Source organism: Athalia rosae, chromosome 3 (genome assembly GCF_917208135.1).
Source record: "Athalia rosae chromosome 3, iyAthRosa1.1, whole genome shotgun sequence".
Lineage (NCBI taxonomy): Eukaryota > Metazoa > Arthropoda > Insecta > Hymenoptera > Athaliidae > Athalia > Athalia rosae.
This window is the reverse complement of record NC_064028.1, coordinates 3,178,838-3,201,819: the sequence shown is the minus strand read 5'-3', so window position 1 is coordinate 3,201,819 and position 22,982 is coordinate 3,178,838. Positions and strand designations below refer to the sequence as shown.

Sequence of the window (22,982 nt, the reverse complement as noted above, 5' to 3'; positions counted from 1 at the left end):
TCATTGTAAGTAAATATTGAATTCGAACGGCAGTTCAGCGCGGCTGCGGTCCAGTAAGAATTGAATTCTGTTTTTGCCGTTGTGTAGTGGTAAACAGTTTGTAATGTAGTGCGTTGTGTGACCATTGTAGGACGCTACCTTAGCAGCGTTGTTTTGGGCTTAGAGCATATATTACATGGAGGGAGCATAGTGGCAGAAAAGTGTAGCAAGCAAGTAAGACAGAGAGCGATAGCTTTCGATCATCCCCATCTCTTTCTAACACGATAGTAGCGTAACGCAACTGTGGAGGGCCCTGAGCATGGTGAAAATTTTTCTAAAAATTATATAAATGTATTTTGTAGCATTTAGTATATGCAGGAAGGTGATTCAGGAGTGGTAATCAGAAAATACTTGAATAACAATTTTGTATTTACTGATGCCTGTGTACAATCATTCGAGAATACACTTTACGTATCCGATCTATCGACTCTTGACGTCCTTTCTCTTCATGATTTATTCGTATATGCAAATACGTTTGAACAATGAGCTTTATGAGTTGAAATCTATGATCGCTAAGCGGATTTTGGTCGAAAATATGATTTGTTTCAAGCAGATGATGCGGTACCGACCGTATAATGACTGTGCTGAGCTTGTTGAAAATATTTTTCTGGGGTGCATACATAGCTCGGAATCGATTTTCTGATAAACAGCAGATGGCCACAACATCAGGAGAAGCCGTAATCAAACCGCCCCGGGTTTTTCTATTCAGTAACTTAGAACTACTATTATCCGATGTCAGCAGAAAGGGGCAGATAAAGCACTTTAATTTTTTGATAACAGTTCTAACAACAAATCCAGCAATATATTGTAGGATATGGTTCATGTATTCCGTGCTCGCTCTCGTCCATGCAGGATCGAGGTAGTCGTCATTTCCAATGGTATCCAGAATTTCTTCCTGGTAACAAAGCTCATCAACCATTGATATTTTTGATGCAGTACTAGTGACTTGCAGGATGGTTGTGCTGTCGAGTGCAGTAGCGTTGGCTCGTTCTGAGCCTTTCACTTCGGCATGAACTAGCAATCGCTTGTATGCTGTTACAAATTGAAAGCAGGTAGGATTATTATTGAATCCACCGCGACTACGTATTGCACTAAAAAACACCTCGAGATGGTCCTGCGACAGCTTATATGTCAGCAAGTATTTCATAGGTGCATTGTTAGATGTGATGTACTTGTCATATAATTTGATGACGCTTGATAATGATGTAATAAGGCCTATAAAGCCAGTTTTCCGGTTTGATTCTATTATTAGTCCTTCCGAGTCTCTTAGCGTTTTGATGTACCGAGTTATTTTCTGTACCTCCTGTCTAACACTAACAATGTTGTCTGGGCTTATGCCAGCTCTGGACGGTGTCTTACAATATCTATTGCGTGAGTTTAGAATATCGAAAGCACTGTCAATCATGAAACAGAATCTTGCAGTGGCTTCGGCTCCCTGAAATTTAGGCAACTTCAAGTCTTTTTCCGCAAACAGCAGGGCATGCCCGACACTGCTACTTAATGTTTGCGCAGCCAGTTTCACATTCATTTTCTCGCGCTGCCAGTTAAGGTGTCGTCTTCTAAGGCGAGTAGCTGCATGTAGACCTTCCTCTTCTTGCAGATCAACTAAATGTCCAATATAGCTCCAAGATATGCATTTATTGTTTTCGTCGACCAAGTCTCTATCATGAGCAGTGCCCCTTACAAGCTTCACGGCATGAGATGGGTCCAATAGAATAAATATAGGTTCTCCAGTCACTGGATGAGGGAAATGAAAACGATCACGTTCCGATAACCATGTTTGTGCTCCCAGAATGTTGCACATAGCCATATTTGATCCAGCACCATCGAAAGTCAATGAGGTAACAACAACGCCAGTCTCATGAACAACTCTCAAACACTCATTGACCAAGTTAGCTTTTTCATGTCCTCTCAACGTAGATATTAAAAAGTAGGCAAAAGGGATTTTCCAATGACTGTTTATGCACACTAGCATAACCACTAATGCGTTGTTTGCCTCGTCTAAAGAATCATCATCCAATCCTGTCCCAAGATCGATGTAGCCCCACATTTTACCAGCAACACATTCAGTCTTCTTTTTTATCATGATTTCATCCATTATCATGTTACATAAAACCACATGATTATTTTCTTGTGCTGCGGTAGCCTTGTTCTTGAGTGCTATGACGCTTTCTTTGGAAATACCAGGAGATGCATCGACTTTTTGGTACCATTTGCGTATTGTGTTAGGGTGAGGTAAGCTCTTGCAAAACACAGTGCGGACATAATTGTAAGCCTTCGAGGAATAAAACTGTAGCGTTGTAGCAAAGCAACGTAATGCGGGTGGAAACTTCTTTTTGGATTGATGAAGTAATCGTTGTAACATCTCTTTTCCAAACTGGGGCATAGATACCTAACACAAATGAAATAGTCGACTGTCATGTTGAATTTGTACATTTATGTTCATCAGTAAATTCGATAATGTAGAATTTGTATGAACAATTATTGATTAATTTAGTGCAATATACAATTTTGACCAAAAATAATAATTATGTCGAAATTGATTAATAGTAACATTGAAACATTAGTATTTTTGGATGTATATTAAGTAAATAATAATTGTGAATAATTATAGGTGTAAAATCTTCTATGTTCAAAAAATTGAAAATAATATCTAGGTGCATTTTATGTAAAATATAATTTAGAAAAATATGAATAAATAATTAAATAAATTGTATCTAATTATAGAAACTTGCATTACTTGCAATTTCAATTGGAATATAATATTCTCCACCGTTTCACTTTCAAATTTATTATTCTTGATTTCAAGTAGCTTTCGTTCACTGATACTTCTAAGCTCTGATTTTCATCAGATTAGTTGGAGAGATATAATAGTACAGTGAATTTCAAGCACAATTATTTTCGTTTCAACTTTCGACCTGAACATTTACCTCGAGTAAGTTCGATGTTTCTTTAGATATGGAGTTGCGTTTAGTTAAGTGTTCTAAAAGGCCTTGCAATGTTTTAATTTTCTTCATCATCCTACATTTGTACGTTTGCAGAGTACGAATCTTACGGCGCTGTAATAAAATTTCTTCTCTACCCAATTCGAGTACTTTGCGTACTTTTGGTGTACATTCGAGTTCATCCAGGTTCCAGTCAGTGAAGTAACGTTTGTTATATTTCCTCTTCCTGTTTTGAGGATGTGCATCCGGCTCTGATGCTTTCCTGAAATCATCATGGACAAATCTTGTATGATGTATAAATGTAGCTATGACTGTTAAATCATGTTCTTATTAGTGCTGATGTTATCCGAACAAATCTTACTCATCAATGTCATTAATGGTCACTCCAGAAGCTTTACTCAATTCAGAATTTGAAGTTGATTGTCCATAGTCTATTTCTGGAGGTATCCTGAAAACATAACGAAGCATATTGCTAATTTTTTGGCTTTGCTCGTCATGTACAAAAAGTCATATTCTATTGTAGTTGTGAGTCTCAACTCAACTCAACTCTCGAACATAATACGTGAAAATAAAGAATCTTACTCAATGCTTTGATTGGGATTTTCAACTGATGATGAATCCGAATTAGGAACTTCTATGGCTTCTTCTATTGATCTGAAAATGAAATGGTGCAAATACAAAGTTACCATAGATTATATATCAATTTTATAATTACTCAGAAACTTTGTCTCCAGACAAAGTATTGTCGAATATAGTCGGCACAGCATCAGATTTTAGTCTCCGTTTTCCAAACGGGCCCACACTGAAGCAAACGCGATCAAAATGTCTACTGCACAATCGATCTGATGTGCGTAGCTCCACGTTACATTTCTTCCACAGGGTTTCTGTCCATTCTTTACCGCGCTCATTGTTCTTTGGTAACCTATGATAGCATGTAGAGATGTTTAGAGTTTTATTAGCATTAAGACTAGAGAATGATGTACTGTAAAAGTAATTTATTATCAGCAGACAAGCTGAAAAATGTTAGGAAGGTTTAAATACACTTTCCTACATCATTCTAACCTCAAAATGCAATAACTTTCGTATATCTATGCGGTACTTACTGATGGAAACTAACGTCTAATGTTTCACTGGTCCCATAAGTTGCCTTACAGTTCGGAACGCGACACGTATATGGCATTGTGTGACACTAATTAAAAACATTTGCGTTTTACACAAATATTTTTGGTTCGCATCAGTTCGCACGTATAATATGTAAACAAACTCGATCGGCACCCCTTATTTCTGGGGTCTGCCTGAGTATCATACGATACTCTCATAAAAGAGAGGGGACGAGCCTTCAGCCAATCGGAGCATGCCAGAAAGAGATGGGGATGATCGAAATCTATCGCGCTCTGTCTTACTTGCTTGCTACAAGATTTTGGCACAGTAGAGATAGGCCATGCTCCCTCCATGTAATATATGCTCTAAGGTTTTGGGTACACTTCGTCTATTGATGAACCGGTGTATAGAGAAGCTCCACAAGTCTGAGGAAACGATGCGTATAGGTAGTAATACCGTGCGTTTACGCTGGTAGTGCTGAGAATTTACTTCCAAGAGATTTGGGTACAAGTTAAACAGTTATAAAGGCAGCGGAATTTTGCTTACAATCTGAAACAAGTCATTAACTAAATTACTTGGAGCTATAAAGATTCATCAGTCCTTGAGGTAAAACGTGTAGAAAAAAGGTGTGGTTAGTGATTAAAACTGCAGGCAAGTGACGTACGCGTTTGAAGAAGCGTTTAGCAGCTGGGCTACCTTAAGATAAAAATATCCAGAGAAAAGACAAAAGTGAAACTAGTGCGTGCTTCCCATTCTATTCTCTGCTATCATCCTTCTCGACGTGCAATCCGTTTTCTGTGTAGATGTGTGGGAATTTGGTACACGTAGTAACTTTTTACCGACAGCAGACCTTAATACGGGCTCAGGGTTCGGCGTCAGAAAAGTTTTTAGAGTTTCCATGTAGTAGGTAGTTTAATCCCATCAACGATGCTATGTATGCATGTCTGTACTACAGTGAGTGAAAACATCGTAACCGTGTGACAGCCATTTTGAAATTACGCACGTCGCTCCTTGGATCGTGCGTGTTGTACTTGTTTTTCAAGTGATTTTTAAAAAACAAACCCAGAGAGTTCAGGATTGAGCCGAAGATTAACAACAAATGTTTAAATGGACGCATCGTCCATTATAACCCAAGTTTCGCGGGATGACGAACTAGGCCAGTTTAATAACGAGAAAGGTAAGAACCGAGACTCGCCTACTGGATGTTTTTCATCACAATTTTCTGAGCCCCTCTGCAGATTTCTCCAGATGCTCAATATCGTCTTTAATTCGGCCCTTATCTAGTTCGCAATTTAAAGAACTGATTGCAAAATCGTTCGAGTATGCACCTCCAACAATTACTTCAAATTGTTTTGCAATCCGCTTTTAATATCGTCGTATTTTCAAATCATTAATTCGAATAAACTTTCTCGGCGGGTCAAATATAGGCGTGTGTTTCGGAGTGGTAATAAATAATTTACCATGATTATATTCACAAATATTACACAAATAGCTAATTAACCGCGTATATCTGTTGAGTCTACAAATCACCCTTTATTATTGGGTAGAACAACATATGAGCATACCTCATTTACAATCGGATTCGTTTGTTTAATATAAACTCATCTAATTATGCAAACGTTAGTTTATTGCTTTATTTTATTGATAGATAAATTGGAAATGAAATTATTGAATAATTTTATCTGAATCGATGTGTCAATTCCTAGCCAAATTTATGGCCATGAGTTGTTGAAAAAAAGATGTCATAATACATGAGGAACTCTAATCTCTAATCAAAAAGCATTCATTTGAACATACATTCTATGCTATTATCATTGTTAGGTTTTTTGTTATTGTTTATATTGCATTGAAAACTAACTCTTACGTCAAATGATCCGGTAATAACGAGCTCTCAGAATACTTCAACTTTTATTCAGCATTGAACCATATTTTGTTTAATTTGAATGTTTCTGATTACTTTGTATAAATATACACCTTGTGATGGGGTTGTGTAAATTAATTTTTCCATAGTTCTTCAGAATTTAATGAACATGAAAGACAATACATTACTATACTTGCAGCACTTATACTACAAATAGGTTTATTTTTGCCTAAATAGTTGTAAGGCAAGTGAGTGAGTGAGTTTAGAACCTGAAGAGTGCCTGAGGCAAATCATGTTTTGTTTGATCTTTGCAGATTACCTACTTATACAGCTTTGAGGCTTGTAGTAGTGTCTACTTTCATTTCGACTTCTAAGTTGGCTAATTACATTCTAGGCTAAATTTGGTTATTCTCTAACCACCCTTAATTATACGATGGTTTGTGGTAGAATAAAATTGTCATTTCTTCTGGATCGTCATGAGAGAAACCTTCAAGCCTCTCATATTGTTTTTTGTCTCTAAGCGTAAATGCAAGATTATAAAACTGCATAATCGGTTGTGGCAGGATGTGGTCGAGGCTAATTCTTCATTTCTATGTGACGAATTGCTGTTTGTATCAAGTATTATGTAATTAGCTGCTCCTCAGTATGAGATTAAATTACTATCCGAAGCTACATTTCAAACGACCAGTCGTAGGGCATGAGCACAAGAATATTCAAAGAACGAGTATTGAGATTCACACGAAGTCGCCTAATATATGCATGAAAATTTTATGACCATACATTAATTAATGCATTCATATATTTATACCTATCTGATTGGATATTTAAATAAGCATCTTTCCATGTGTGGACTGAAACTAAATCAGTGCTGGGTCATTCAAAATGTTAACGATGTTTTAAGATCGTTGTAAATAACGGAAAAGAATTTATTCTTCAATAATTTTGAAGAGTATGGACAAACTCACAACTACAGATAAAAATATTTGGTTTGGAGAAGCTTCCTCCAAGCCTATTTATATTTTTATGGAAGATTTTATCAGCAGATTAAAAACGTATATTAATTATAATTTTCTATTATTGCAGTTCAATTACCGAGAGAAAATGAAGTGGCCAGTGGGCCGAGAAATGGGAAAAAACCGAGAGGGCGAGGTCTTCTACGATCGCTACTTTGTTGTTTGGGACGAGGAAGAGGTGGTAGTTCAAAAAGTTCAAAAGCCAGCTCTTTGCAAGGCGATGGGAGAATTTCGCCATCCCTTGGTAGCAGTTCGCCACGATTTTTACTCCCCCCTGTTCGCCACCAGGACATGCATAAAAAGTGCATGGTGATTGATTTGGACGAAACGTTAGTTCATAGTTCATTCAAGCCAATTAATAATGCAGATTTTGTCGTACCGGTCGAAATAGATGGTACTGTGCATCAGGTCTATGTACTAAAGAGGCCTTACGTCGATGAATTTTTACAAAGAATGGGCGAGCTTTACGAGTGTGTTTTATTCACTGCCAGCCTAGCCAAGGTAAGTTCATGTCGAGAAATTACTGGAATGTCTCACCACAAATTTCACAAGTCATTTTATACTTAGGCTCAGAACCACACCCCTATTGTAAAATAATGTGATCTCAGTTAAAAACTTCAAAAATAACGATATCGTTATCAAAATTCCAATCACTCCCAACTGTTGAATACCACGAGTTTTTCCATTGAATTTTAATTAGCATCAACAGTTCTACTGTTACATCACGCATTGTTCCTATGCTAATGATAGAAAGTTTGAAACGTTTTATCAAGTCAACAGTAATTTAGCCCATATTTTATACAGTTATATCAAAAACTGCCCTGTTTCTTAATACTTCTATCTGTACGAATAAAGATCCATTTAAAAAAGTCTTTGTTGAGCTCGCTTTAGGCAGAAATCACATGCATTAATTCATGGAGTTATTTCGAGATGGACAGAGCCGGGCAAAAAGTAACACTATTTATAGTTTCCATGACTCTTCCGAGAACTACGAAGAGTAGATGATATCCACCAACTTTCAGATGAGGCTTCTTTAGTGAAACCATCGTAATTGGCATTCAGAATCACTTTAAATCGAATCACCCACTCAAACCCCTTACTCACTTTCAAATATGGGCTTAATTTTGAAAAAATAATACATCTGACGAATTCAAATTGTATTCATGTTCCAGTACGCGGACCCAGTAGCAGACTTATTGGACCGATGGGGCGTATTCAGAGCAAGATTATTCAGAGAGTCGTGTGTCTTCCACAGAGGAAATTACGTTAAGGATCTGAACAAATTGGGTCGAGATCTTCAGCAAATCATAATCGTTGACAATAGTCCTGCTAGCTACATTTTCCACCCAGACAATGCGGTGAGAATATTCAATTATTCATTCCCATGAATAGTAAAATATTTTTCTGTAAAATTTATTCTGATTCACTCGAGCGAAGCAATTATGACAATGATTTGATATTTTTCTGTACTAATCAGGTACCAGTGGCATCGTGGTTTGACGATATGACAGATTCCGAACTTCTAGACCTTATACCTTTCTTTGAAAAGTTAACCAAGGTGGATAATATCTATACGGTACTTTGCAACAGCAATCATCCCTACAATCAAGCCCCGCCAACGAGACAAAATAGCCCTAGCCCAGTTTCTGGTCCCCCAGTTGTGAATTCCTAGCAACGTCGGACATCTGGTTCAGCAGCCAGCAGCCTCCCTCAGCACTCCGTAAGAAGGGCTCTTATCCGTGCCCTCTACATCGCTCACTTGTTGTGTTACGGACAGCCAACCATGCCCAGCTAAGTTACAAAAAAACTAGTACACAACTACCAGTGTTTACTAGTCCCTTGTATGTAATTGGCTAAAAGCAAAGCGAGTTTAAAATTTGCTGCTGCAAATCTCCAGAGCTTGGTCAGAACCTCTACCTTTTTTTATCGACACAACAATCAGGGGTTCAAGAAACAATCTGAGCATCTCTTCCAGAGTTGCTCGTTCGATCATTGTGAATTGTTGATTGCAATGCATCTGCCTCTCGGTTCTAAACAATCGCCAATAATTCAGATTTATGTATTATTCGCGCTAGTTCATTTCTTCCATCCATTCATCTCAAATTGAATTACACGATATATGAATCTGTGGAAGAACCGTTGAGTAAGTCAAACGTATTCGATGTGTGAGCAACGAGAGTAACTATAGATTGCTCAGAGTTCAAGACAGATGGAGTTATGCTTGAACAAATTTTAAATTTGTTACCGTATTCCATCTCTAAAGCTTATCGTAACGGGCCCATTTTCTGGTAGGTATACCCTAGTTTTTAATATACAGAATGTAATTGTATTACAGATATCTTCGAACTATTTCAGTTAGATCTTCGAAGCCCAATCCTTAGTGTCGGTAATATTTCGAGAGTTATTGTCTTCTGGTTTCCAGTTGATTCTGTCTGTATAAATTGAACAAGGTACGAAGACATGCCAATGGAATACTACTTAAATGAGAATTGAAAATAATGATCAGGTATTGATAAGTTTAGGATAATATTCCTGAAATGCATAGAGTTTTTCGTGATCATCTACGATCTGTTATTTGTGAAAATCTGTTAATAGACACTAACTTGTTATTTCTGTTCCTATTTTTCACTGTAATTTTTGATACGCATAGAAAACCAAGCAGTCCTCCAAATTGACCGCTCTATGGAATCAGGAGAAGAAAAAAGCAAATTCCAGTACCGATCGCCCTTACTATACACAGCATCTCTTGACGTGAGAATATTTTCCATCTTATTATATTCTATCTATTGTTTTGCTTCTTTGCTTTTTGATCTGAACAGGCAAATGCTATTCAATTGCACAGTTTCCAATCAATTAGATTCTACGTACTATGAACCCAGTTGATTATTCATCGGATATTGTTTCGAGAGATTCGTAGTTGTAATCGGTTTCCAGATTCGATATTTAAATCGATTTCACATTAATTTTCATGAAGCTAACACTTGTGCTAGACAATAATTAAAATATCTCTGGAAATTATCTCGATTTGTGTCAGAATCAAGGGCAAGTCAGTGTTACAGCATTCTCAAATATACGAGCAAGTCAACCGGAGATTGTTTTAACTGTGCAATACAATCTGCAAGTATACATTGCTCTTTAAGTACTTTGCAGACTTATAATTGCGACGATTATCCCACCCCTTTGATTCAATCATCCCTGTCGACGAGGGATAAATGTAAAATAATATGCATTGCTGTGGTTAAGTGAGGTTGCTGAACCGTTTGATTGTTCAAATTCGAGGAAGCGGTTCAGTGGGTTTTAATACATACGTGAATGTGAATGGAAACTTAAACATCTATTTTAAAACAGTTACGCAATACCAGGTTTCAGATAAAGTTTGTTATCTTGTGACCTAATAATAAGCAGTATCTGTGTATATGTAAAATCGAGTCCACAATGGCTTACAATTAGAAAAGTGCAAATGTGCCACTAAGTGTGTGTGCGCGTGAGTGAGAATGTTTTGTATGAGTCATCGTAACCCGAATACGTGAATATAGGTATAAATAGGATGAATATAATGAATTCAATGCACAGACAGGCTGCACTGGACCATGCAAGCCTTTGATATTTTTTCGTACTGCAAAAGTAAAAGTATTCTAAAAATTGTCGTACCCTATAATCACTTCGGTAAATTTGAAGTGGTACTGCAATTATGATAATTGAAGTAACGAGTTGCACTGAACAGAATTCACTGATAACTAATGAATAATTCATTTCTAAATTACAAGTTAACGAAGAGGCCTTTCTTTCTCTATCTTCTAGTGAAAAACTCTTTATCCAAAAGTTGAAATTACAGGACAAATAAATTACTTTTTACGAAAAATTTCAATTGATTGATTATCAACAAAAATCTCCACAAACTGTCGATAGAAATTTGCAAAGATTGGTTCATATTGATTATAAAGAAAAAACTTATTTTCTTTCGAACAAAATATATCAAAAGTGACGAAATTTAACTTAAAACGTATTTGCATAGCTATGAAAATGGTTGGAACTTTACAGTTATTCGATATCAGCAAAGTTGTGACTAGGTTCCAAAAAAAAATATTATTAAAAATAATTATACTGCGGCGAGAAATTTCTAAATTTTTCTATGTCGGAGGACAGTTTTAATCCGACGCATATCATTATCTTCCCTCCAGGGTATACTATCAGATATTATTATCTTATTATATTGCATCAATGATAATTTATGTTTATAATATTGAATACTGAATATGTGAAGAGTAACACTCTTCGTAACTCATAAGGATAACTTATTAGAAAAAAAGCCATCAACAATAGTTTTTGTTTGTTTTTTATCTCTTTATTTTATTTTTATTTTAATTTCTTTTTTCTTTTTTCTTTTCTATCCAATAAACAAAAAGATGCAAGTATGCGATTGCGTATCTATAATTTGTTGGATGTATCGACGGTCCAATCTTTGCATCCTACAGTTTTGAAATATGATTGATCAATTACAAGTACATACCCCCTTAATAGCTAAGCAAAAGAAAAACGTATATACTTACTAATTATTATGTTAGAACTCTAATTTTCAGCATAGTACCCGTGTACAGATCATATTATGCTATATTATTATCTAGTTTTTCTAAACTACATTACCCTTACTATAATTATACATACATATATCGAGTAATATTATCCGTACATTTGTTTACGAGATTGAGTAGGCGTCGATCAGGAGTATGAGAAACAAAAGGAACAAAAGAAAAAAAAAATTTTCTTTAAGCATTTTCAAAATGTTCATACTATACTTAGCGACGATATCATATTTTACTACTCGTATAATTTATATCTGTAACTGAATACGTTTTTTATTATTACTCTATTCTGATCATACTTTTGGCTATAATCCACCAATCAGTTTTTCTTGTGCTCCGCAATATTTGGGATATCAGTAACATTGGCATATGTATACTAAATTTCCATTGATTATTGAAACGTTATAACTTATGCAGACTAGATACTGTCATGAGGAAGGTCAGAAACGATGCCTTAAACTAATGGTTACGGCAGATAGTTTTTCATCTAACTAAATTCCGACAAAGTATAGTTTTATATTAATTTTATTATTATTATTATTATTATTATTATTATTGTTATCATCATCATCATCATCGAAGTCATCACTACCACCACCACCTTACCATCATCATCATCATATTATTCTTATTTTTAATATTATTGTTATTGTTATTATCAGTACTACTATTGTTATTGTTATTATTTTCATTACTCAAGCTGCCCAAAATGCCTTTGAACGAACATTAATAATCTTACTATTTTCTAAAGTACGCCTCAAGCACCAAGGACGAGTTTTGTACAGATGATTAGAATAATATAATTGGACAGGACTTGAGTAGATGCATCCTTCATTCAGCAGGGTATCGTCCTAATTGAACGACGAAACTTGCATTATTTTTACAGTAACACCACTGGTTGTCTGTAGAACACAAATCAATGGAGTCTAGAGTTCATTTCAAAATAGTTTTTTGGTTTTTTTCCCCTTTTTTTCCTCAATACGCGGTACCAAACGTGAACAGAAGCTAGTACAGTTGAATAACTAGAGGAACCCAATAATTTCTTTTTTCTTCTTCAATTTTTGGAAATTTTTAATATTTGAAAAAAAAAGTTCCACGAATTGATAACTACTGTGTAATTAAGTTTGGAGGCGTTCACCGGCAGTAGTATCTTATATTTGATGGTAGATTTTTTATTTGTACGATAATTAATGTAAATTGTGTGAATTATCACTTGTAGTTTTTAAATGTAGTTTGTTTGTTTGATTTTTTTTTGTTTTTTTTTTCTTTCTTCATTCAGCCTCCGTTGATGTACTATAACAATACTTCGTTGCATTGTTTTGTGTAAATTATGTAATTATCAAAATTGTGAAAAAATTAATTATCTACACCTGCATCGGTGAAAGAACCTGCGATCTTCAATTAGTTCGAAAATGGAAGTAGTAGAAGAAAAACAAGGCTGGTGCTTCCGCGATAATTTATCGTCGTTGTTAGAGCGCCGATATATACCTATATAAAAGGCTTTTTGCTCAATCTTTGCGTAGCTTGTTGTTGGTATATCGAGAAAATAGAGGTGAAAGATATGGAAAAAAAAGTGCAATAGTTGTTAATAATTTTAGAGCAATTGCTTTCTAAGGATAATTACTCCCCCCCCCCCCCCCCCCCCCCCCTTAATGTATTTATGTAATCACATATTCACATATTTGACGAGATGACATAGGTATATCTCGAAACGCCCGTTAGCTGAATGACGATGCACGGAGTCATAACTTTTTATATACAAACAGATTTATAAAAAAAAAAAGGAAAAAAAAACTTAAAAAAGGAAAAAAAAATAATAAACCCTGGATTATAAGGATTTGAGATAATATATTGTACAAAATTTTGTCATAAAGTGTTTTTTAACGAAACGAGAGAGTTGGACATATACATATAGATGATTAACAAATTGCCTTGATTTGTAAATAAATCTAAATTCTTGCTAAGAACTTTTATTGAATACTTTAGTATGCTTCTCGTCTCGCAAAGTCTCGCTTTTTATTTTGTTTTATTTTTTTATTTTGAAATACACTTTTATAATACAAAAAAATTAAAAAACAGATAACATTCATGACTATCTACGATCATTTAATGACACTGCTAATATCGATAACGATAATGACGATGATGTTAATGATAGTAAGATTAATAATCATAATATTAACAACAATAATGATAATGATTGTGATGATGATGATGATGTTAATTATAATAATATATCCAAGGGAGACATTGCGATTCGAGTACCAATAGAAAAACAAATGTAATCTTTCCCACCCCTCCAATATGTCCGGTTTGCTCTGTGATTCTGTGTTTAATAAAAAAAATATATATATTTGATAATCTTGAAGTTCTACATCTACTTTTATATTAATCCTCAGATCCAAGGGGCCCTATGAACCCGGTTGTTGTTATTTTGTATCTTCTTTGATCGAAATTATCTAATTGATGGAAGTTGCGGAATATATTTTGCAAAGGATCATGCAGAAAATTGAAGAGACGAAATTTTCAACAACGAAAGAAAATTTTTATTTACAATAGTGTAGAACGATAATAATTTTCTTTGAGTGATGCTAACGACACTCATTATGTTCAGCGAATCGTTATTTTACAGCTACATAGAATATCGTTTGATATTCAAGATTCTTAGCTGTATGAGTTAATTTTTCACGCATACTTTGTGACGATGTTGATTGTCATTTTGGAATAGAAGAAAATATTTTCAAAGATGAGTATTCCTGTGACTAATTTTATAATCTAATGTATGTACTTATTGTTAGCCTCTGATATTCATGATTTCAGGTACATGCTACGATCTGCACATAAAATTGCTTATCTGTTTATAGGATAATGAATTCTCTTTCTATAACGCGAATTTTATCTATTTCCTTAGTCCGATACACGTTTTCTTTGATAATTAAATGTAGAAGTTTTAGAAGTATTTTTTTTTGTTTTCTTTGTTTTGTTTTTTTTTTCATTTTTTCTTTCATTTGGTTTGTTTTTTTCTTTAAACACGTCAAAAGAGCACGTAAGCAGTTACTTGATGCAAACATAAATTAAGACGAAGAGAAAAATAGAATCATATTCACTATCCGTTATAATCAAAGGGTGTCCAGAGCAAAGGTATCACAGGAAGTTTTGTATGTGTTAACGTCAATAATTTTTTTTTTTTCTCTCTATATATGTATTATAGGTATAGGTATATTATGTAACAGGTATTGTTTCCATTTCTCATATAATCCAAGAATTGCTCCAGTTTATGACTTATTATCATTGCAGTTTGATTATGATCCAAAAATTTAAGGCTTTTTTTTAGAACTTCGACGTGTTCTTATCACTCTCTTTTCAAATGAATAGCGAGTGATCACACCACTTTATTACTGGACGCACTGTAATTACTAAACACTGTACATTTCGTCATGATATCAATATAAATATATCATAACTTTCTGCCATATACATATGGGTATGCATTACGAATGTATGTATGTATTTGTTAGTTTGACAAAAAATTAGATCTTTAAAAAAAGATAAGAAAACAAAAAAAAAACCAAAATAATTTTAAATAACACACAGACTATAGGTTTCTATAGAAACGGTAATATTTTTAATTAGGATAACATCTATTCACATGGAAAGTTATATCTTACAAATGAGTCGATCGCTTTGTTTCTAGCAACGTCTGACTAACACTATATTATCGGTAAGATTGCCTGCCTTCAAGTGTTTCCAACTTTCTGGATATAACACTCTCTATAATAAGTTAAGAGGTACAGTTTCGTTGATGTTCTAACGAAATTTTAGATATCGGTAAGCTTAGGCCAATGTTTGGAACTTTTTGTTTCTCACGACTATTTTACTCACGACGAGATTAATAAGGTGCAATCAAGTAATCTGATTCAATATTTGAATTCTCTCGAAATATTCATCATACCGGACAGACAGTTATTAGCATTTTGGAAACTGATCACAGATTTTTTGCACTACCATAGATATCACTAAAAATAACTGCCAAGTTCATAAAGACTGTTTCAAATATAGAATGAGATTAGTTCCCGATGTTTTAGCCCCGAAAAAAATTTATCTTGGCGATCTGCTGCCAGCTTGAACAATAACTTTTGTGTTAACTATTATCTCATATTTTTGATTTCATCGTGAAATTACTTTTCTTCATATTTATACCAGTAAGATTTGACGGTAAAGAAAAAAAGTACATATTTTATAAACAAAGACGTAAATGCTATCAATAATACTGAATAAAAAAAAAGGTCAATTAAATATTGCTGCAGACACGAATTTTGTTGAGAATATTTTCTGATCATAGCAAGGATTCCGTATGGTAATGGTGTTTTGTGAGCAACGTGATTGACGTGAAATATGTAAATGGAAAAGAGTAAATTTCGGGAAGACGTATCTTTAAACTGTTTCTATATACTAAAATCGAAGAAACAAACATTTTACTTTGTTTTTGATATGTCAATTCTTTCCTTGCGTTTAATCATCTATTTACAATTTATAATGAACCCTAACATTAATCAAAGCTTTATTGAAGAATATCACGACTTGGTATCACATCAAATGCAAATAAATAAAATATATTATATCATGTCGCTTCTACATCCAAAATGCAACACACCACTTGTGCGAGCCACTTGTAATTACATTCGGTTACAGTTATTTGTTACGTATTTCAGAAGTTTTAATTACTCATACTTATTTTTTCTTGGAGTATTTGGTAGTAGCAAGCCTGTGAACATATAAGCAAATGATATTCGGGATGCACTTGGTATTTTCACTCTGAAATCGATTGTCGTAAAGTATTATTCTCACCTTTAAAGTAGTAAACATGATCCCCAGTTCTCCATTCTGCAGGTAGGGCTCCATGAAGTCTTCCACAAAATTAATTTCACTGCCAAGTTGTAAAACTCTCGCCCGAACAACAACAAAATGAAAAACTGGGAAGAGTTCGTCCATTGTCCAGAGATAAGTAGAGCCAAGCTGTCTTTGAACTGCCTGCGAATAAATAGGTATTTATCATGAATAATTCGCAAACAATTTTATTCGTCAATAACGGTCGTCTCACCTGAGTCATTTGTTCGAATGTATTTCTGATGACAAGTAATTTTTCGAGTGGAGAAAAAGTCGTTTTTAACTGTTGCAGGGTTTCAACCGCGTCTATGAACAGCTGCTCAGAGTCACCGGGCAAAGAATTATCCGCAAGATGGTTGGTGGCGTTCTTCCAAAACTTCCTAGAACGTAAAAACTTTCGTATAAAATTCGTACGTGCCTTGGAAAATGCATCGTGAATAACAATTCCACTCACGGATCGATCCCGAGAAAAGCCATCAGGGTAATATCTGGTTGTTTGTTCCACTTCATCAATCTTTTCCAATAGGCATCGTCTTCTTTTTTATTATGCAAGGCATAAAGGACAAAAAGCGCTGAATGGACGCGCGGAAGAAGTACAGGATGGAGAATTGCTGCGGCACTTACAACTTTACTGCAAAAAGAATCCAAATAAACAATCATATGCAATCAGTATCGTAACGACGAGCACAAAATTCTCACCTTTCCTCACCATCTTCGGATTCAAGTACAAGTTCTTGTCCACCGGGTGGTAATGCCGGAAATAGCAGGGTAACGACGAAGTAGATTCTTGAGGTAATACTGTGTAGCTCTGAAACTGCATGACTGAGCAATAACGGGTGTACCCTTACGCCCCCGTAGGTAGCTGTGTACGCCGCTGCTACTTCGATTAATAAAGTTCCGAGAGGATGGTGAATACTTTCAAACGCTTTTATCAAATAGTCATGTACTTCACCATAAGTTGAGATGGTTAAATTATCCAATCCAAACTGTGGTATTCTTTCTAAATGGTCAACATTGTTGCGATGTCTTTCTCCGCTGCTGGTCAAATCACTGGCAAGATCTTTTTTTTTTTGTACCGTATCTTGATGCGAGTTTGTTATAACCACCGCAACATTTTGCCACGCTCTTTGAGTTTCCCCAATTTTACTGGCTGCTGTATTATTATTCTTAGCGGTAGGCTCCGAAACCCCAAGCTGCTGATAACACTGACGAAATATTGCTTTCCATTTTTGATCCGGGGGCACGCAAAGCTTTCCAAAAGACCTGTGGTACAAGGTAATCATGTATGAGAAGGATAATTTTTTTCCTCAACGGTATCAATAAAATCGAATCTTCACTCACATAGGTTTGGCATTTACATGCGAGCTTCCATTTGCGACGTTCATATGCAGAGTAGCTGTGATTTTCACTCCTTCGTTCCAAGCTCCATTCATGCTACCTTCTATCCTATCTCCACTGCTGAAGGTTAGCGTGCCTTTTCCACTGAAAACACCTGCGGATCGAAATTCCCCTTCGTAATGAGTACCATCTTCAAAAATCATCACACCATGGCCCTGTAAATATATTGTAGAAGTAAATGATCATCTTCTGAATATTTATCAATACTGCAGCAATTCTCAAAAGCCTGTAACTGACCGTTAAAATATCTTGCATGAATACCCCTTCGTAATATATGCCGTCCAACGTCACAATTAGGCCACATCCGTGCTTCATATTATTGCTCCAAGAACCTAGATACTTCTCTCCTGAAATAATATCGTTTCGACATTACTTCTCAAGACGCAAGTATCTGCTCGATATCCCAAATGATCTGCACAGCTTAAACGAACGACTATTCGGTTCGTATACAAGTATATTTTGATACCACTTACCGGTTGTGATGTCATCCATAACGCCATAGCCCTGTTTTAATCCAGCCACCCATTCCCCGATGTAGATCGATGCAACGGATGCCATGAAATGGCCTTCTTTTTTGATGCCATATCCTTGCGGCAATCCATCTTTAAAATATCCCTCATAAATATCTCCATTGATGTATCTGTAAAAAGTTTGAAAATGCCTTATACTTACAGGAGGATTGACATCCATCTACTCTCAACGGGTAATAATTTTATAGAAACATACTTCATCGTGCCATAACCGTTCTGTTGACCATCCTTCCATTGCCCTTCATATATCCCTTGAGTAGGTATTTCCATTTTCCCTATACCGTGTATAACACCCCGATTGAAATGCCCGACATACATTCGTCCATCCGTCCATTCTAATTTTCCAGCACCGTGTGGTTTGCCATTTAACCATCGCCCTGTATGAGGTTTGAATGTTTTAGTTCAGCGTAATTGAGGATAAAAAATCATCGATCTAATCCTGTCGAGACGTACCAGTATACTTGGCATCTTTGTAAATGCTGTGTTTAGTGAAAGCGAACGAACTTGATCGAACTAAAGGTGGAACGTGACCGACCACTCTCAGAAGACTGCGTTTTATAGCAGTTTGTAAAGCTTGTAACCATTCTGTACGTTCACCCGGAGTTGGCGTATACAACACCAAACTGTCCTCCGGTGTTGTTACGGACAAGGCATTCTGAAATATAGCGAAAAATGTTGTTGAGTTTTTTCTATTCAAAATTGGTGAACCGCGCGATTCACGATCTGCAATTATTTGATGAGAAACTTTTGCTTAAAAAAAAAAAATACTGACGTCAAAGTACCAGCATTAATTCTATTCCAGAGGTGTGGGTAAAGATCTTGAAGGATAATCTTGCATGGGTTTTTGACGTTGGGGTGAGAAAGTATAATTGTGCATACCTACCGATATCAATCCTCTTTTCATCAACTTTCGCCATGCAACATGCTCCTCCCAACAAAACAAACATAAATATAAAAAATGAATCAATCACATAAATTTGAAAAAAGCCGTAAGCACCTAGCTGTCCATAAAAACCCAAAGACTGAGGGTAAATTAAAAACAAGCCAACCAGATTACAGGTATTTTTCGCCCAGCTCTAATAATTAAAATTAACGATTTTCAAACCGTTATTATCATGTAATAATGCAGAGCTCAATAAGTCTTTCTAGATTACAACCGCCATTAGCAAATTGATTGGAATATGGCAGAAGATTTTCAGTCTTTACTCACCTGTAGGGTGTCTGTGTCCTGTAAAGGTTCTACCCAGAGCGTAGGCAAGGGATGCACCGTGTGAGAAGTTCCGTTAACGTGGATCAAGATATCGGTCAATAACACGAACCAGTGAGTTGAAAATCTACTGGAATTTAATACTGCTATTGGATGCGTTCTAGATTCTCTAATTAATCTTCTGTCCGGTGATCTCAATAACTCGACTAGTTTTCCAGAGCTTTCCCAAAATTGTTTAGTAGTTTCAGCTTCTTTCTGCCGGCGATCCTGTTCATCGCATATTTGTTCCCATTTTCCAAGAGCTTCCTGGAGTCTTTCTATTCCTAATTTAGGTCCGTTGATTCTTATTAGGCTCTGTATCATGGCCTTGTACCTGTTATTGATAAAGTTGAGTGCAAGTTTAGTGTCAATCTCATTCAGTTTTGATTTGAAAATAAAAATAACATAATGGTTGACAAAGACGTCGTTATTAGAAATGATATTGTTGGAATTTAATGTTAGAAAAAATCTATTGGAAAGCTGGTAAGATATAGCTAATACAAAAGAAGCCAAAAGAAACTCAATGAATACAAGAATATTTAATGATTGAGCGGAAACATGAATACCTATGCGCAGTATACCTGTTCAGTCTATTCAATGGGTGTTGTAAGGCTAGTGCAATGATTGTTTCGTTGTTTGCTTTTTTTGCCTTACTTCCTTTGACTTCATCCATAAATATGTTAGTCAGAATTTGGGGTACGTCAATTATTCTGGCTATATGTGTGAACCCTCCCAAAGATACGACATCGCATATTGCATTTAGATAGTGTTTGTACACAGTTATGTATTCCTCTATGCTAGCCACAACTAAAACCTCATAAGCTTCACCGATGTGGTCGTAATAATCCCATAAACTCAGGACGTTCAACGCTGTGAAACTTATTAGCTCTGTGTAACACTGACACAGGGTTTCATATACGTTTGATTCTTGTGTCGCGCCCCCTTTCTTCTGAAATGGTTTTATCAAGTTCTGATAAACTGCCAGCATCTCTTCCAGAAATATCTGCTCGTTTCTCAGCTCTAATGATATGTTACAAGTTGGCTGATTTATCGTCGTACAGCAACTATACAATCCCGAGCTGAGGATATGTTTTGGACTGTACCCCAAATCTTCTGGTATTTCCATTTTCACCAGTTCCCCTGTCTTATCCGAGCTAGAAAAATTTTCAAAATACAAAGTTGCATGCGTGATTGATACGAATACGAGATTTTGCTACAAACCTATATTTTCCCATGAAATATAATCCTAGAGGCGTCATAATCAATGTGTGTTTATCTCCAGCAGCAATATTTCTTGCTCTCTCAGTTGGAGACAAATTTGGGCTAATGAATAATTTTGGTGAGCTTTGATCTGTGGGTGATTGCGGTGTAACTTGCGACGAATTATTTCTTCCCCAGGCATAAGCTCTACCATCTAACGTTAACGAAAGAATGTGGAAGCTGCCACATACAATCTTTTTTACACCCAAATTGTTTAATTTTGTAACTAAAACTGGCCTAGGTCTCTTAACAATATCTCCAGTCCCGAGTTGACCATACTGAACGTCTCCCCAAGTCCAGAGTTCGGTTGAAAGCAAGTTATTGCCTGTACGAACCAAGGAATTTATTCTCTCATTTAGTCCCTGTTCTGATAATTCTCGTTCTGAAGTTCCGGCACTTGACGACCAAGGAAATTCTTCGCAGCGAAGACTGTTAGCTAGACTAGTAGCTGTCGGTTTAGTCTCCTCTTTTCCAAGCTCCTCGAAACCTTCGTGGCCGTTGTCTTGCGCTTCATTAGTGTCCGAACTACCACTCATGTGTCGGGAGAGTGTAACCACTTTATCACCCACAGTTTTCACACCTTCATAAACCAGATTGGCCATGTTAGATACATTTTGTTTTAATATCCTAGTAGGTTTGTCTGCACATTCAGCAAGCAACTCTTCTCCTGCATTTCCATAAGATGAAACCCATGATAATTGTCTTGTTAAAAATTGCCTAGCAGCTTCTGTATTTATGAAAATAACATTCTTCTTCTCTTCTCGTTCAAGCTTCACAGTTAAACCATCAGAGCTTTCATCACCGTTTGTCAGAAGCTTGGAAGTATCCTCGAATTGATTTTCATCATCGAGATGCAAACCGTGATCATGGTCTTTGCTAGCTGTTGATGGCGCACTAGTTGAAATAGTGGAATGATCTTCACTGGATTGCCTAACATGCAAACCAAGGGGACAGGTATCGGTCGATGGCTGGCTAGCTGGACTCAACATAACATCGCTTACACAATGAGGACAAGAACTAACAAACACTTCTTCCTCCAGATCATTTTCGCTATCCGTGTCATCCTTTATAGTCTTCATCACCTTTCTGACAAGTGCCACATTGAAGTTGGAACCACAGGCAATGCCAGACGCTATTCGACCGTCAAAAAATGTCACCTTCCTTGGCTCAGATGTGTTAATATCAATCTGTGGCTGGTCTCCGCTAGCCCAAAGCTGGCCATTTTCAGCGATAAATAGCATCGCATTGTCGCTGACGGCTAGAGACTTTACCTTGACCAATTCATTATCCGTTTTGTATCCATGACTGCAAGTCTTAGAATCCTCTCGTAATGTGATGGTGTCGAGAATAGTCAAGTCATCTGGATTGACTTTGAGGACTTGTCCTTCGTTGTTAACAACGAACAAGTGTTCCGAGTTAGAGGTAATATCTACGGCATAGAACTGCGCCCTTTTAAATGTTAAAGAACACTGAGATTTGGGATCGAGTTGAGTGACAACACCGTGATAGAGATTGTTCGTGGTGGTTGAAACAAATACGTGGTCTTTGACAGTTGCTAGTTTGCAGACAAGGCCGTTCGGCTGATCACCAAATGTGTAAGATATCTTATCACGACCTCGCCACAAGTACATGTACCTCTCCATTGCTCTGTTAGCACCAATTTTTTATGCGATGGTGACAGTTAACCTCCAAAATGACGTAATGTGTGGAAAAATGTTTATCGTTCTTTACGTTTGTCATGATGATGCCCACAGTTGCTGATCGCGGTTCAAAATACGTTGGGAAATACGACGTATCGTATCTATCGACAATTTATACAGTATCATCGTGTGGGATGGTACCCTCCTTTCAACGCAGATAAATTACACATTCGTTAAACACAATCCCTTGTTAGATACCTTCACGGAATACTCCTCCGTGTCTTTGGTCACCCCTAGCCACCCTTAGCACTGATGTCTGTAGCCACCCAACTGCACATCTGACAACTGACAAGTGACAGAAAATTTCTCCAAGACACGCCTACTCCACATTCTTGTGATACCAAAATGTTCTCATGGAGGGGATTGGATAACGAGGGGAGAATTCAATAATTTTATCTTTTACAGATTCTTTTGTAGAT

The 22,982-nt window shown here is 36.2% G+C and overlaps 2 protein-coding genes across 10 annotated transcripts; one reads left to right on the top strand and one right to left on the bottom strand.

Moving 5' to 3' along the window:
- The first annotated feature begins 15 nt into the window (after positions 1 to 15).
- LOC105686356 (carboxy-terminal domain RNA polymerase II polypeptide A small phosphatase 1) lies at positions 16 to 13,910 on the top strand. Of its 5 annotated transcripts, XR_007277509.1 has the most exons (7): positions 16 to 150; positions 4,456 to 5,262; positions 7,030 to 7,460; positions 8,132 to 8,317; positions 8,437 to 9,247; positions 9,315 to 9,409; positions 9,610 to 13,910. XR_007277509.1 is itself a non-coding variant. In XM_012401067.3 (5 exons), the coding sequence occupies exons 2-5, from the start codon at positions 5,193 to 5,195 to the stop codon at positions 8,629 to 8,631; spliced, it is 882 nt and encodes a 293-aa protein (XP_012256490.1). In that variant the 5' UTR covers positions 16 to 150; positions 4,456 to 5,192; the 3' UTR covers positions 8,632 to 13,910. The 5 variants fall into 5 exon arrangements, 1 of the variants encoding a protein (XP_012256490.1); XR_001103049.3 differs by having other exon boundaries at positions 9,315 to 13,910; XR_001103050.3 differs by having other exon boundaries at positions 8,437 to 9,409.
- Positions 13,160 to 22,970, bottom strand: LOC105686347 (alsin). 5 transcript variants are annotated; one of them, XM_048652329.1, is made up of 14 exons: positions 20,825 to 22,970; positions 20,170 to 20,757; positions 19,568 to 19,937; positions 19,241 to 19,285; positions 18,811 to 19,012; positions 18,554 to 18,734; positions 18,301 to 18,467; positions 18,065 to 18,174; positions 17,771 to 17,982; positions 17,129 to 17,692; positions 16,884 to 17,060; positions 16,644 to 16,809; positions 16,391 to 16,573; positions 13,160 to 16,307 (listed from the first exon to the last, which is right to left on the bottom strand). In XM_048652329.1, exons 1-14 carry the CDS (start codon positions 22,504 to 22,506, stop codon positions 16,260 to 16,262), a joined length of 4,695 nt encoding a protein of 1,564 aa, XP_048508286.1. In that variant the 5' UTR covers positions 22,507 to 22,970; the 3' UTR covers positions 13,160 to 16,259. The 5 variants fall into 5 exon arrangements, with proteins under 5 accessions (XP_048508286.1, XP_020708134.2, XP_048508287.1 ...); XM_020852475.2 differs by having other exon boundaries at positions 19,241 to 19,282; XM_048652330.1 differs by having other exon boundaries at positions 20,185 to 20,757; positions 20,825 to 22,968.
- Positions 22,971 to 22,982: the final 12 nt, after the last annotated feature.

Coding starts and splice junctions, on each gene's coding strand:
- LOC105686356 (XM_012401067.3), top strand. CDS start 5,193: ATGGACGCATCGTCCATTATAACCCAAGTTTCGCGGGATGACGAACTA. Junction 7,461..8,131: donor TCACTGCCAGCCTAGCCAAG/GTAAGTTCATGT, acceptor TTCATGTTCCAG/TACGCGGACCCAGTAGCAGA. Junction 8,318..8,436: donor TTTTCCACCCAGACAATGCG/GTGAGAATATTC, acceptor TGTACTAATCAG/GTACCAGTGGCATCGTGGTT.
- LOC105686347 (XM_048652329.1), bottom strand. CDS start 22,506: ATGGAGAGGTACATGTACTTGTGGCGAGGTCGTGATAAGATATCTTAC. Junction 19,286..19,567: donor AGGACACAGACACCCTACAG/GTGAGTAAAGAC, acceptor TTTTGTTGGGAG/GAGCATGTTGCATGGCGAAA. Junction 18,468..18,553: donor AACGGTTATGGCACGATGAA/GTATGTTTCTAT, acceptor AACTTTTTACAG/ATACATCAATGGAGATATTT.